This window comes from Hordeum vulgare, chromosome 1H, assembly GCF_904849725.1.
Source record: "Hordeum vulgare subsp. vulgare chromosome 1H, MorexV3_pseudomolecules_assembly, whole genome shotgun sequence".
In the NCBI taxonomy this organism is placed as follows: Eukaryota; Viridiplantae; Streptophyta; class Magnoliopsida; order Poales; family Poaceae; genus Hordeum; species Hordeum vulgare.
Window position 1 is genome coordinate 445,902,541 of NC_058518.1, and position 15,287 is coordinate 445,917,827.

The 15,287-nt window shown below is 44.4% G+C and overlaps 1 protein-coding gene across 6 annotated transcripts; it reads left to right on the plus strand.

Annotated features, from left to right (window-relative positions):
* The first annotated feature begins 2,374 nt into the window (after nt 1–2,374).
* On the plus strand, nt 2,375–14,943 carry LOC123443831 (SOSS complex subunit B homolog). Of its 6 annotated transcripts, none has more exons than XM_045120361.1 (4): nt 2,375–3,997; nt 4,581–4,948; nt 5,086–5,135; nt 14,348–14,943. In XM_045120361.1, exons 1-2 carry the CDS (start codon nt 3,659–3,661, stop codon nt 4,776–4,778), a joined length of 537 nt encoding a protein of 178 aa, XP_044976296.1. In that variant the 5' UTR covers nt 2,375–3,658; the 3' UTR covers nt 4,779–4,948; nt 5,086–5,135; nt 14,348–14,943. The 6 variants fall into 6 exon arrangements, 4 of the variants coding, with proteins under 4 accessions (XP_044976296.1, XP_044976306.1, XP_044976301.1 ...); XM_045120371.1 differs by lacking the exon at nt 14,348–14,943 and adding an exon at nt 5,371–5,470; XM_045120366.1 differs by lacking the exon at nt 14,348–14,943 and having other exon boundaries at nt 5,086–5,470.
* Nucleotides 14,944–15,287: the final 344 nt, after the last annotated feature.

Genomic DNA, 15,287 nt, shown 5'->3' on the forward strand with positions numbered 1-15,287 from the left:
GGTGGACCAGGGTCGACGCGATGCGCTCGAGCGCCAAAACGGGGGCAGCAAGCGGGCAGAGGTACGCCCGCAGAGGCGGGTGGGTTGAGATCGACAGCAGTGGTGGTTGAGGTCGGCCGCGGTGGCGAGTGGTGTGGCAACGGCCTGGGCACAGGCCAGGGTGGACCAGGGTCGACGCGATGCGCTCGAGCGCCGCAACGGGGGCAATGAGCGGGGAGAGGTACAGCCGCGGAGGCGGGTGGGTTGAGATCAGCAGCGGTGGCGGTTGAGGTTTGACGCGGCGGCGAGTGGTGTGGCGGCGGCCTGGGCGCAGGCGAGGGTGGCCCAGGGTCGACGGGAGGAGGCGATGCGTACGGGTATAATTTTTGCAGCGAATCATTTTTCCTTTTGCGTTGCAGATAAATGATGAAGCGCGGGTTGAATAACAAAAATTACAGGGACTTTTTTATAAAAATATCGTGGTGGGTTTTCCGACGGAAGCAATAGCCTCTTTATTATTAGGTATAGATATACTACTCCCTCCGTTTCTAAATATAAGTCTTTGTAAAGATTTCACTAGTGGACTACATACGGATGTATATAGACATACTTTAGAGTATAGATTCAATCATTTTGCTCAGTATGTGGACCCTTAGTGAAATCGCTTAAAAGACTTATATTTAGGAACGGAGGGAGTACCGGATAATGCCACCGTCTTCAGACATGATGGTGTTCGTCATAGATGAAGCAGGACGGACGAACATCAAGGATGTAGTTGAATAATCCGAAACATCTTGATAAAAATTCCAGAACAGTTTTTAAATTTCCAAATATTTTTAAATTCCCAAATATTTTCTCAAATGCCGGAACATTTTTCAAATTCAGGAATATTTTTCAAATTTCAAAACATTTTTTAAACAAAAACAGAAAAAAAGAATAAAGAAAAAAGAAAACAAAAAAACCGATTCAAGGATCTTTTAGAAAGTTTCCAAAACAAGAAAAACCCGATGGATCGGTGAAAGTGCTAACGGACCGTCCCATACCCCATGGCTCGCTCGCAGCTCCTATGCGTTTGCCGGTCTATTTGACGCTCACTATCTCCTCACTGGATTTGATGACGTAGCAGTAGGGGCGGAGCTACACGGTGACCGCTGGTATTTTGGGTCAGCTTATACCCCTAATTTCTAACTGGGCCAGCAAAAAAAAAATAGGCCCAATAACACTTACCGATTGATCCATCAACTGCAGCCACACCCACACCCTGGTTTTGTCCCCATCGAGCAGAACAGCCGCCTCGTCCCGACGCCCTCGCAACACGCACAAGACAGCATCCCAGTTGGCAGCCGCCGTTCCTCGCCTCGCCGGTTGCCGGCCGGAGCCGAGCCCGCCTCTCCCTCTGGCCCGACGCGTGCCTGGCCCTCGGCTCCACATCCACTGCTGCAGCCGCTCCCCCACGCCCCTGCCCTGCCCGGCTGCGCCCCTGACCCTGTCGCCTCTGCTTCCGCCCTTCGTCCCTTCGCCCTCCCTGCAAAGCCGACGGCCGTTGCTGCCGCTTAGTAACCACTGTCCGTCGGCAGCAAGTGTGCAAATCTATTTAAGGTACAGAAAACCCCCAATTTTTGTTTTAGGGTTTGCTTTTTTTGCACTATGATATCCAGTACATGAACTGATGAACACATACTCCCATAAGACCTTTTAGAGATTGCACTATAAACTACATACGGATGTATATAGGCATATTTTAGAGTGTACATTCATTCATTTTGTTCCGTATGTAGTCTCCTAGTGAAATCTTTAAAAGGTCTTATATTTTGGAACGGAGGGAGTATGTATTATGGTCCATGTAGTATGTATTTTGTACGCTTCTTTATGCAAAACTTGGTCTTAATTGGGAATTCTAGTTTGTTTTTAAGACCATATTGATCTATTTCTATGGGATATTGATAACTAGTTAGAACGTGCACATGTTATATTACTTGAAAAATATATTTTTTTTTGGGGGGGGGGGACCACCCTGATGTTAAATGCTAGCTCCGCCACTGCGTAGCAGTTAGTATCTGGTTCTGAAGAACATCACACAGATGATAGGAAACAGATGTGGGATAGGGTATCCTAGGTCTGCTGCTGACAGTTCTTCATTAGCTTTTGATTATGAACCGATGCATGGATTGTATTGAAGGTGCAGGGTTGAAGCTGCTTGTAACTTAGCCAGAATAGTACTTGATTTGGTATTGCATATTTTGAACTTAGTTTGGTGAGCCATATTTTGGAGCTTAGTGGTACATACAGAAACAAGTGGCTGCAGCCTGTCATTATTTGCTGCTGTATGATTCTTCAGATTATATATAGTTCTTTCAGAGAGAATTTCAGATTATATATTACTGTTATAGTGTTTGTAGGCTTTGATGCTTGGTTTAATTAAATATTCAAGTCTATATTCCCATGAGAACATTAGCACCCACATTACACACTAGCACCCACCGAGAATGTTATGTTTCTTTATGTTCTATAGTACAGGAACTAGAAGGAGCTTCCACCTTTGTATTAGACTGACTGAATTTGGCATCTAGCTGAGAACAGAATGTTGGCTGCACCATTCTTATTATAGCTAAACTGTTCAGTGATGTCTAAAGAATGTTATCTTCTGATAATTAATTAAACATGTTCTGCTAATGCCTATCCTCTCACTCATTGCACTAATCTGTCATGTAGATTTCTAACAGGATTTCTAGCAATCTTTGATTCATCTGTTCAAATTCGAGGAGAACTGTCTTTTTTATAGAAGTACAGACATGTCCTACTCCTTTCATTGACATTGATTTATCTGTTCAAATTTGATGAGAAATTTACAACACATTTGTACTTTTATTATTAACACAAAAATTCTCTGGTTAGAATTGTCCTACCAGGAAAAGAAAAGAAATTAGCATTCAATTGTCTGGGTAAGATGCTTTAATTGCCTGCTGCAAGATAGTTCTGTTGGATATGGTAGGTCAATGAAACTGGTTTTACAATTTTGGAAGCATGATTTTCAAGTTCCGTTTTTTTCTTTCCAAGTCCAACGGCTTCTGTAGAAGTAGATTGAGCTACCTTTAGTCTATGCACTTGATCTACAAAGCTAAGTAGGTGAGTTGGCGGTGGTGGATGAAATTGCGTACAGATGGAGCAGGGGGGAGGAGCCGTGTCTCGGGCTAGAGTATGGGGGTGGAAGAGTGATGTGGTTTGTCTGATGGACCCGACAAGATCGGGCAAAAGGAGTTCCGATCCTGCCGTAGTCAACACAATTGGATCGCACCAAGGTAAACATAAAGCAGGAGCAGAGGTGTTAGTGGGGAGAAATGGTGAGGAGTGAGGGTTAACTCAGGCGGCGGTGGAAGGGCAAGCCCGCGTCATCGCGATGACGCAAAAGGGGCAAGATCGCCGCACTTTTCTTCTTCTCATCTTTCTCATGCGTTTGGTTTTGTTGCCTGGATGCTGGTCTAGAGATTTTCCTCGGACGACCACAAGGTGTTCGTTCAATTGCCCGGTACAGGACGGACCCTACTTCGCATGAACGCTGAGCATGGACTAGATGCAGTGAAGTTCGGCTTTTGTAATGCAAATGTAGCTAGTTCATGTGCACTTACTCTGGTTATTGACAATTCTGTTGCAGGCCGAAGAAACTGTAGGTGGCGGGAGGATGGACGTGAAACTCAAGGACCTCGTCCCGGCAGCGACCAACACCGTGAACACGACGTTCATTGTGGTTGACAAGGCGGCCCGCCCGACCCATGCAAACGCGCATGGCAGGGAGGAGACATGCCCGTTGCTGGTGGCTGATGAGACGGCGGCGGTGCATTTCCTGCTGTGGGGCACCGAGTGTGACGCCTTTGAGCCCGGGGACATCGTGCGGCTCACAAGTGGCATCTTCTCATACCATAGGGGCAACAACCCGTTCTTGCGCGCCGGCAAGCGAGGACGAGTGGAGAAGGTGGGCGAGTTCACCATGATGTTCGTCGAGACACCCAACATGAGCGAGGTGAGGTGGGGGCCCGATCCAGGCGACCCAAGGAAGATGGTACAGGAGGCTGTCATGTCGCCCTACTCCCAAGTCTTCAAGCCACTGCACTGATGCCTATCATTTCAGGCTTCCAGCTCATTGTTGCTCCAAGTCTCATTAAACTGATGCCTATCATTTCAGGCTTCCAGCTCATTGTTGCTCCAAGTCTCATTAAATCTTATGCAATACTAACTGTGGTAGTACATTATGCAATAATAACGATGGTACTAACCACTTACTGAGTTTTGTATGCCTTCTCCTTAAAATATCGCTGGCCATTGTTTTAATTTCTTGAGATGTTTCTCATGTAAACTGAGCTCATAGAAGATTTAGCAAGCCAAAAGTATATCCCAAGCTTTGTTGATGTGAACGACAGTGTAAATATTTCCCTGAAATGTTCAAAATACAACTGAAGTTGTGGGCAAGAGTTTGATATGTGTTACCTAGATAATTTTTGTGTTCTAGATAATTGCTCAACTGTTGGTCTAATAATTTGACTACATAATGGTTGGTGTACTGAATTTTTTGATGGTTTTCAACTTCTGCTTTTCCTTTTTGGCAGATTCAGGTTCTTGGAAAGGCTATGCATGGACAATACTCATACAACCGTACTGCCTTCCTTTCACAGTATTCGTTCTACAAGTCATCGTTAATTGGCTTTATTCAGATACTGCAAGTCACAAAGGAACATCACTTTGGCCGCCACCTTATTTCACCTTCAGATCTTTCTCATATTTCATTTAAGCATACTGGATGCTAGTTGCTCTTGTCTGCATTCTCATATTGTGTGCATGCAGTTCTGCTTTTGTTTCAGGTATTGCCGGAACAAGTTTATTCAATTCTTGTTTTAACTACTGTTCTGGACAAGGATTTATCTGAAAAGACAGTGACACAGAACCCAGAAATTTTACTTTACTGCCAGGCTGGAAGGTAGATTATATCTCCTTTCATTTGTCGTTGACAGTTTCCAGATGTTCTATATGTTCTGTTAGTATATGCAATAAATTATCTGTAATTTTTTGGAATCAAGTTTGTGTTGCCTTCATTAATATGTGCATGTTTTGCAGGCTTTTGAATCCAAGTACTTTTGCTGGTTGGTTTGGTCGATCATTATCATGTGAGTACATCTTTGGCGCACCATGCTATGCTTCTAGTCTTTAAATGACAACTGGAAAAAATATGAAATAATTTTCATGCATTTCACTAGAATTATGAGTTCCTAAACTCAGTAAGTGGTTACTGTCAACTTTTTTTATTCTTTTATATCTATGAACTACATTATTTACTTGTTATTTACCCGCGTTCCTTGCACTTGTACGAAATGTGGGTACAATGGTACATTGTATTTTCAGTGAATGGTCCTCTGTTATGTACACATTATTGGTGAATAATGGATAGTGCTCTGAAAGCTAGTAATAACGGGCATTCTTGCGGTGGATTGAGGTTAATTTACGAACTGCAATTTTTCATTATTATTTGGTTCTTGTTGCTGTTACACGGATGGGTTGGTGTATGAGGGGTCCGGTTATAGATGCTCTTATCCACAAATAAAATAAAATAAGTTTTTTGACTTGAATAAAAATAGAAAAGTTTCTGAGTACATTGATTGTGTAAACACGACAGCTGATTCCATGTACCACACGTTTAGGCCTCGTTTGGTTAAGGGGGATTGGGGAGGTTTTGAGAGGAAAATCCCCGGGAGGGCCAGAAACCCCACAGATCCTCGGGCGCCCATTTGGTAGGAGGGGTTTGCTTAGCCCAATCCCCTCCGTTCCCTTTCAATCCCTTCCTATCCATGTGTTTCAAAACCCTCCTCGGGGGACTAGTGAAAGCAAAACCCCGGGGATTTGAGAGGATTGGGTGGAACAAAGGGATTCACCCAATCCCCTGAAATCCCTCCCTCTCAAAACCTCCCCAATCCCCCTTAACCAAACGAGGCCTTAGGAGTTAGAGCAACTCTAGCAGACCCCGCATAATGCCGGTCCGCAAAACGCGTTTGCGGTTCGCGCAAAACCCCTTTTGCGGGTCGGCGCGGCCTGACATGGATGTAGACCCCCCAAACGGACCCGTATAAAAGTATATTCGTCGAATATGCTTTTATACGGGTCGGCTTTTGCGGGGTTTGTTCGGACACGGCCGGTCGCCCCGAAAACAGAAAATAAGTTCTCGCATTTGACATAAGTTCTCACAAATAAGTTCAAATTCAAACAAACATAACATAGTTTTACGCGGAAATAAAAGCCAAGTTCAGTACGACAAACGCAAAAAAGGGTCTTGCATCATCTTGGTCGATCTTCACTCCCTGCCATATCATGCCATGTTTAAGATCTATCTCCTTGCCATATCATGCCATGTTCAAGATCTATCTCCTTGTCATATCAATGCCACCATATGGAGCAGAGTTTTCCATCCTCCTCTTCAAGATCTCTCTCCTTGCCATATCATGCCATGTTTTGGTGAGGTCGTCCATGTCATCGCGGTTCATTGACATGATCTTGTTCTCTTCGGCGAGCAAGAAAGATTCTTTGTCGATCAACTTCCACTTCTCGCACGTTTGGAGCAACTTCCAACAATGCTCTAGTTTGAAGAATTTGCCTTCCGAAGCTTTCATGTCTTTGTATCTATGTTGGACAATCTTGTCCTAAACAATGTAAATAAAGTGATGTAATCAATTCTCATGATGCAAATATGGTTACACACAACTTGAACAAAGGCAAAACAAACTCACATAGTCCGACTTCACGGTGCCACTTGAAAGTGCATTGCATACTTGCTCTAAGCAAGCTGCCCAACGGCTGCACATAGGCTTGATATTCTTCCAACGCCCTTCAAGCGATCGAAATGTGCGTGGAGTCGTATTGGGATACTTTGCCATAATGCGGAAGTATTGTTTTTCGATCCTTTGTCAATATCTCTTGGCGGTTTGAAATGTACCCGTGCATACATCAAGAGACACCGCACTCCATGTTTGGATCAAAGCTTGATCTTCCAAGATCATGTAGTTCTTCGATCTTTGGCTATATTGAACGATTGACAAGTCACGAGTTATCGCAACAAATGGCGAAAACGAAAGGAAATGACCATGACCGAAGACGCATACCTTCCGACCATTTCGTCGAACACCTGGCTTGCGGGGTGAGCGACACCGTTGAACGGCATCGTCGGGGCATCTCTTTCCGGGATGGAGTGAGAGGATGAAGGAGGAGCCTGAATCCTCGTCCTCTTGACGCCCGCGACCTTGGTGACCTTCTCCGCCGTCGGCCGAGATCGCACAACAGCCTTAGCGCCCGGAGCGTGAGCCTTCGCGGCGGGGGCTGTCGGATTTCCGCCCGACACGGCGCAGGCGGGGCCAACATGGCCGGCGACGAGAGCCGGGGAAGGCGCAGCGCTAGCTTGAGCGACGACGGGGCCAACATGGCCGTCGACGAGATCTGGGGAAGGAGCGTGCGCGACCTCGATGGTGACGGGGCGCAGCAAGGAGGCGTCCATGGCGGCGAGGGACGGCCACGGAGGATGCACCGGAGTGTGCGGTGGCGAGGCAATGGTGGTGACGGGTGGGGGAAGCGGGAAAGGCCGCGCGAAAATGTCCCTCCTGCCAAATCTTGCTGCGGATAGAGGCTGAGCTCGGATCGGCCTCCCGACCCGGTTGAGAGAATTTTTTACCGCGTCCCGCAAAAATATTTACGGGAGGGGATGGGATGCGGGGTTCTCACGACCACCCCACGGGCCACCTCACCACTTGTTTGCACGTTCTCATCCACGAGTTAGTCGTGGCTCGCGCGCGAGAGACACGGTCAGCAATCAACCGCAGGCACATGGGCCGTCGCGACCCCCGAGCAGCCTGGAAACTTCCCGGTCCGTCGGTGCGACCCACGTCCCAAGTCCCAACCCAAGGTCCACGCGCAGCGCAACTATCTCCCGCGTCGCGTTGCCGACATGCCAGCCGCCCGTCCACCCGAACCGAACCAAACCAAGTCAAGATCCAGCCCGATCCACCAATTCCGCTCGCTTTTGATTTCCGCCGCCCACCCGTCCACGGAAAACCACCGCCAGCGCGGCGAAGACGAAGCCGTGTCCGGTAAGGATCCGGTTGGCGCCAGGCCGCCCACCGCCTCCGCCTCCGCCTCCGGCTATAAAAGGCGCCCAGGTGCGCCCTCTCCACCCCGCGCTCTCGCCTCCTCCCTCTCTCTTCGGAGCTCTCGTTTCGGGCCGCGCCTCCGCCCGAGTCGCCTCCTCGCGTCTCCGCGACTGTTTCCTTCCTCTTTCTTTCTCGTCCCTCATCTCGATTCGTTTCGAATCGCCTTTGATTTTTGCTCCGCTCCTCGCCGGCTTTGCTTCCTGTGCTCGCAGGGGATTCGGCCCGCTTCCGGGGGTAGCGATCCGATCGATCGATCGATGGGGGATTCCATCGATTTCGCTTCCCGCGTCTGATTCCGTGCGACCCTAGGTCAGTTTCTCGAACTCCATCGGTCGGGTCGGGTCGGGTCGGTTCCTTGGTTCCGTCGCCTGCCTGCGTCCCTCGGTGATTTCAGAAGATTTGGATTCAACGGCCGTCGCCCGTGCGGTCTCCCGGTTCTAGGTTCCCGATCGAGTATGTATCAGTTAACACGAGGTCGATTCTTTGAGGCCCTCGTGGATTCTTACTACTTTACCAGCTGATCCCGCTTTTGGTATGTGTGCTCTCATCTTGGATACACAAGCAAGATGGCGAGCGGTAGTTCTGAAGTGATGGTAGGTTATTTAGAAGGGCGGAGTTGAGGTTTGATTTCTGTTCATGGTTATTTTGATTGATTGATTGGTTGATTGGCTACGGTTCAGCGGTTACTCTGTTATGGTCAGATATTCTCAGGGCGATCAATTGGATCTCAATCAACCTGCAACTTCGATCTGCACTTGGATAACAATATAAATCAAAACCTCCCAATTCATCTATTTGGTTTGCACAGCGCGCAACATATCTGATTTTGGTTCGTTGATTGTTGGTTCTCCAGAAATTGGGATTACACGGCTAAGCGGACCGGACCGGAGCGACCTATCTTTGGCTGATTTGCGTTTGGATGAATAATATTACTACCTCTATTTAATTACTTCCTCTCCTGAGTTCAATTTTAGCCTCCCAGCAATTCTGATTTCGATTTGCTTCTCACTGTCCAGAAATTGGGATTACTTGGCCTAGTGGGAGCGGCTTACTATCTTCTTGCTGACCTGTGTTTGGATGACCCAACTCTGTTTTAATTTCTTCTTCTCCACTGTTCAATTATTCTCACAACAAGTCTGATTTGGATTGGTTGTTGCTTGTCCAGAAACTGGAATTACACGGGCCTAGCGGGTACTCCTATGATCCCTTGCCAGCATGGCGGTTCCTATTTCGTGGCTCAACTTTTTTGAACTTTCTTATTACTCAATATCATTAATTAGAACTCATCAGACATTAGTTTTCCCTGCCTTGGTCATTCTTAGCTCTTGCAGATTGCAAGGGATATAATTGGAACCTGTAGTTGTCTACCTGACCTTCCCAGTTGACACAGGCTTACTCATCCATTACCTGCTCACTCGTTTGTACCTAGTTTTCTAATCCTAGTTTTCCCCTGACCGAAACATTTATAGAAAGGTACCTTGCTCGTTGCAGGTTTACGAACTCAAGGCCACCAACCTGATGCTAAGTTTGCAGTTCTTCTAAAACCACTATCTACTCAATTCCTTAACTGAGATAATGTTAATAAGGTCTCTTACCAGGCAATATTTTTAATTCAGATTTAGCTGCAAAAGGTGCAAGAATGAAGTTTCAAACTAGTGGCATATCTTACAACCGGAGGAAAACTTAATCTCTTACCCTCCTATTTTTATTTCATTCAGCTACATTTTCATGTTTTTTATTTAGGTTTTTGCTTATGCCCTCCATGTCGCTGCAGATCTGTTTTGCCTAAGACAATGCTTGTAGCAAGTCAAAAAACTTCTGGTTCGCTATCCATCTCTTTGTTGTTTGATTGGTTATATTTGTACTCTTGATCCCTGTGTTGGTCTTCCTATACGTGTGTGGGTTGCACTGCAGGATATATTTACGAAGTCTGGGCCTACATATGCAAACCTTTGCTGTGTGCATTTCACGGTGTCAGGTACTCAGGTCAGTAACTGTTGGTTCATTTTGTGTTGGCCTCCATGGGTTGGTTGCTGGATAGTATCTGATATGTCGAAGGGGTTTGAGGATTAAATGCATGTTGCCAGTGTGGTCTTCTAGATCTCATCATGAGTTCCATCATATAATCAGCTAATATGAGGTGGATTTGGGGTATTGGTGGATTCTCATTGTAGCAGTTGATCTCGCTTGTGGTCTGTGTTTGTGCTCCTTCAGATTCAGCAGAAGCAGGAAGTGGTTCCTCAGAGATGAACCGAAAGGGTGGAGGTTTGGTTTCTGATATGGTCAGAGTCTATGTTTGGTGTTGGACTGAAGTTTTGGATCGCTCATCAACCTGGAACTTGATATCCATGTTCAGATGATCCCTCTGAATTTCACTTCATTTGCTTTGGATTCGTTCAGTTTTAGCCTCACAACTTTGATTTGGATTTGTTGCTGATTGTCAGAAATTGGGATTACTTGGCTTAGTGAGAACGACGTACTATCTTCTTGCTGACCGACCTGTGTTTGGATGATCAAAATTCTGTTCAATTCGTTCTTCTCCACAGTTTCAATTATTCTCCCAAGGATTCTGATTCGGATTGTTTGCTGGTTATCCAGAATCTGGAATTACACGGGCCTAGCGGCTGCTCCTATTTTGGCTCAGCATGGCGGTTCTTTTTCTGTGGCTAAACCTTTTGGACCTTCCTTATTCAATATTCATTAGAACTCAGCAGACACTAGTTTTCCCTGCCTTAGCCATTTTTAGCTCTTGCAGATCGTGTCTTGCAAGGGATAAAAATTGGAACCCGTGTTGTCTACCTGACCTTCACAGTGGAGACAGACTTACTCATCCTTTACCTTCTCATTCGTCTGTACTTAGTTTTCTAATCCTACTAGTTTTCCCCTTACTGAAACATTTATAGAGATGTATTTTGCTCGTTGCAGGTCATTGTTTACGAACTCAAGACCACCAACCTGATATTGAGTTTGCAGTTCTTCTATATCTAACATCTTCTTAAAATTCCTTGACTTAGATAATAAAAATAAGATCTCTTACTAGGTAATATTTCAAACTAAGATTTAGCTGCAAAGGTGAAATAATGAAGCTTCAAACTAGTGGCACATCCTACAACCAGAAAAAACTTAAACCTCTTGTCCTCTTATTTCTATTTCATTCAGCTATATGTCTTCTCCGCCTTAGTCGGCAATTCTCAGCTCTTGTAGATACTGACATGGAAATGATACAACTGCAGTTTGGAACTGGTGTTGTCGTCCGTCAACCATAGCTGAACTTCCTAGCCGCCACATGCTTACTTGTTCCCAGCCCATCGTTTGATCCATGCTTTAGCTATTTATATAAAAGTAACATTTTCCCCTAACTGAAAATTTATAGAAAGGCCTCTTGCTTGTTGCAGGTTGCAGTTGATGAACTTAAGTCCAACCTGATGATGAATTCGTTTGCAGATCTTCTAAATCTATGAGCATTGTTTCAATTCATCATAACTTACATAACCTACAAATTATCTTACTAGGCAATATTTTATAATACAGATATGCGAAGGTGCATGAATCTAAGGACAATCCGAAGCTTTCAACTAATGGCACATCCTACAACTGAAATAGACTCCTCCTTTTTTTTACTTCATTTAGCTACTTGGCCATGTCTTCGATACAAGTTTTTGCTCCTGCCCTCCTTCTGGTTGCAGATTTTTTCTTTAGCCCAGGCCATGTGGCTAATGACGCAGAATCTGTTTAATGTTTTGATTCGGTGTTTTCGGCACTCTTGATCCCCGTGTTCTTTTGGTCTTCTCCGAGTGTGGGTTGCAGGATATAATAGTTTGGATTTGGTGCCCCAACCTCTGTACATGGAGTCAGGTAAGTGTCTCGTAGACGGTCCTGTTTGTTTCATTTGTTCTCGGCCACCTCCGTGAGTTAGCTTGCAGGACTGGATCAGGTCTGGAAATGAACCTCCCTATGGTACATGAACAGTATTGTGAAGGGGACTTGAGGCAGGTCAGTTTCCCATGTTTGGTCACACTGGTCTCGGTGACATCAGATTTGAGTGGCTATACCTTTAAGTTCTTCGATTTATCTTTGTCTGATGGCTCAACATGAGTACTGCTATCCCTTAATACGAGGTGGATTCTTGTTGGTTCTCGCTGTAACAGCTGATCTCGCTTGTGGTATGTGTTTGTTCTCCTTCAGATGTAGGAGGGCGATGGTTGTGGAGTGATGAATCGAAGGGTGGAGGTTTGCTTTACTGTTTGTGGTTATTTTGATTGGTTATGGCTCAATGCCTTATGAGAAGCCAGGATCTTGTGTGCTGAAGTTTTCGTTTCGGATTGAAGTTGGATTGGATCGTTAACCATGGAATGGGGATCAGAGAATTTGCAAACTGTGTTTGGATTATTGACCCTCCTCAATTTAGTTTCTTTGTTTGCACGGTCGAATTTAGCTTACAACATCTCTGATATCAACTGTTGGTTCTCCAGCTATTTGACTTTTGGGACTTCCCGGAAGGTGCCTCTTGGTACATCATGTTACAGGCGGTTTCTTAGATTGACTTCATCTTTCCTGATTCGCTTTGAACGTTATATTTCTAAGACATGGTTTTCTCTTCCCTTGGTAACCATGTGTCCTTGCAGATATTGTGACGAGAGATAATATAGTTTGCTATCTGGAACTGGTGTTGTTGCCTAACTGATCTCTCCCGGCCAAGCAGGCTTATCCTATCCCCTCACTGTTTGATGCATTATTTAGCTGTTTAAGAAGCTTCGTTTCCCCAAAGCAAAAATTCACAGGAAGGTCTCCTGTCATTGCAGATCCTAATTGATGATTTAGGCCCAACCTGTTGCTGAGCTATCTGTTCGAAAATCTTCTAAACACTACACCTTTCCAATTCATCGTAATTTGTTCCAACATACTCCTATAAACTATCTTATGAAGACAAAATTTGAATATTCAGATTGATTTGGTGGATGTACAAGATTCGAAGGTTGCTCTGGAGCTTCAATGTAGATGGGACATCCTACAACCGAAAAAACTCAGTGCTCTCTATTTTTATCTCCTGAAGAAACTTCTGTTGTCTAAGTTCCTTTTCGCATGTAGCATTGATGGTGATTTTTTGCTTCCGCCTTCCTGTAGTTGCAGATTGTTTAGCGCAAGCCATGCTGGTAACCAGTCAAAATCTGTCATCTTTTTGGTTTGTGATCTCTCTGGTTTACTTTGTTATATCCCCAATCCATGTGTTTCCGTTTTGTTGGCCTGCTAGGTTTGTTGTTTGCAGTATATGTTGGAATTAGTGGATGTTCCCTGTATTTAGAGTCAGGTCAGTGTCTGGTCTGCCTTCATTGCAAAATAAGCCCCGTTCTCTCTTCTTCAATGGCTAATCAATGATTCTGTTTGTCACGTAGTACAAGGTGAATTTTATCTCATTCATGGTATATGCGCCTTTAGAGACAAACCAGCGGAGATTGTATTGGCTGTTCCCTTTAGCTCATCAGATGATATCTTAAGTTCAGGATCGGAGTTGTTGGTCAGGCCTGCACGGTTGAGGATTCAAATGTGTCTCGAAGCGTGACTGAACTGTCTGGATATATTCTCCTCCTATTTGATATCTCCATGTGAGCAGTTCCGTTTCTGTTCCAAGCATATTTGATATTTGGTTGTTCTCCAACATTTTAGAGTAAGGCTTGCGTGGACAAAATGATACAGAGGAGCTTTAGGAGATTCTTCTTGAGTCGATCTTGTCAAACTTCTCTTTGGTAACTTTTATACATTCCAAACATTGTTCTTCTCTTGTTAGTACTATACAGCGACAATAATTCAAACCAATGTGCATAACTTAACTAAATGTCTAAGATGTCGAGCAGCTTTCTCCAAACTGGCTAGGTCTTTTATTCATTGCAGGTCTACTTGACAATTTTATTTGAGGTCATGCTGCGTGAAAAATCTGTTTAGAGACCTTATTTCACATTTTCTATTCCGTTAGAGAACCAATTACCTGAGTATTCTAACTGATCCGCAGAAGTGGAGAGTTCTAAAGGCTAGTTTGGAAGCTTCGTTCTGGATGAAGGAGTCCTCTACAACCACATAATCTTACACTTAGATTCCATACTTATTTCCACTCATTGCCAAGATTTCATTATGGACTTTCGTTGAAGAAATATTAAGTATGACGACTATATTTTGAGCTGTTCATTGATTTGCAGTGGTGGAAGTTTTATTGCAAGATTGTAGAGTTGGAAATTCGGCTAGTGCGGGGACTTGCTGAAGCTATCAAATTGGTTTGGACTTCTGATTAGTGATACTGAAGCATATTACGTTATTTGGTCTTTGTGGTAGTTTTCAATTTGAACTTGCACTCGGTGGCCTCATCTCTTTGGCGCAGCTTGGAGTTGGTAGTGTGCACATCTGATTCTTTCAACTGTCATGAAGCATCTTACTTGGTTTCTGTTGTGTGACATCTTGCTGATTATGGTATCTGCTTCAACTTGCATGTGGTTTTGATGGAATATGATGTCATCTTTTGGTCCGAATCAAGAAAATGCTAGAAGTCTCAAACAAGGGTCCGGAATGGAAATATCAGTTCATACTCAGTTTGTATAGCAGATTATCAAATTTTGATTTGGCTATAAATTACTTGGTTACCATACTGTTTCAGGAAGTTAGGCTTTGACATTTGGCTGCTTGTATCTTTGAACTTGCAAATTTATCACCTATGATAGGAAGTAAAGATCGCATGTACATGAGCTCTGAATGCAGTAAAAATGTTCATACATTTATATATGAATTGGTCATACTTGGATTTGTGGGTTTACTGTTCTTCATACTGTTGTCCATGATCGCACTTCTGACACAAAATCAAATTTTGGTGTGCACATATTTTTAACTTTAATGATAAAGAAAGATCCCACCCATCCACTTGTGTTGGTTTAACTGTTAACATCAGTGGCCTCCTGTATTTGGGTAATGTTGACCACTTTGAGCAAAAAGAGGTTAGGAGTGATTGCTATATACTAAAACAATGGAGAGTTGAAGGTTCTGAACTGGAAGCTTGAACGAATATTTTGCCCTTAACACTCTACTCATGTCTTTGATTAGTGTCAACTCCACTAAATATGATTCTGGTTTGTTGGTATGGATATGATT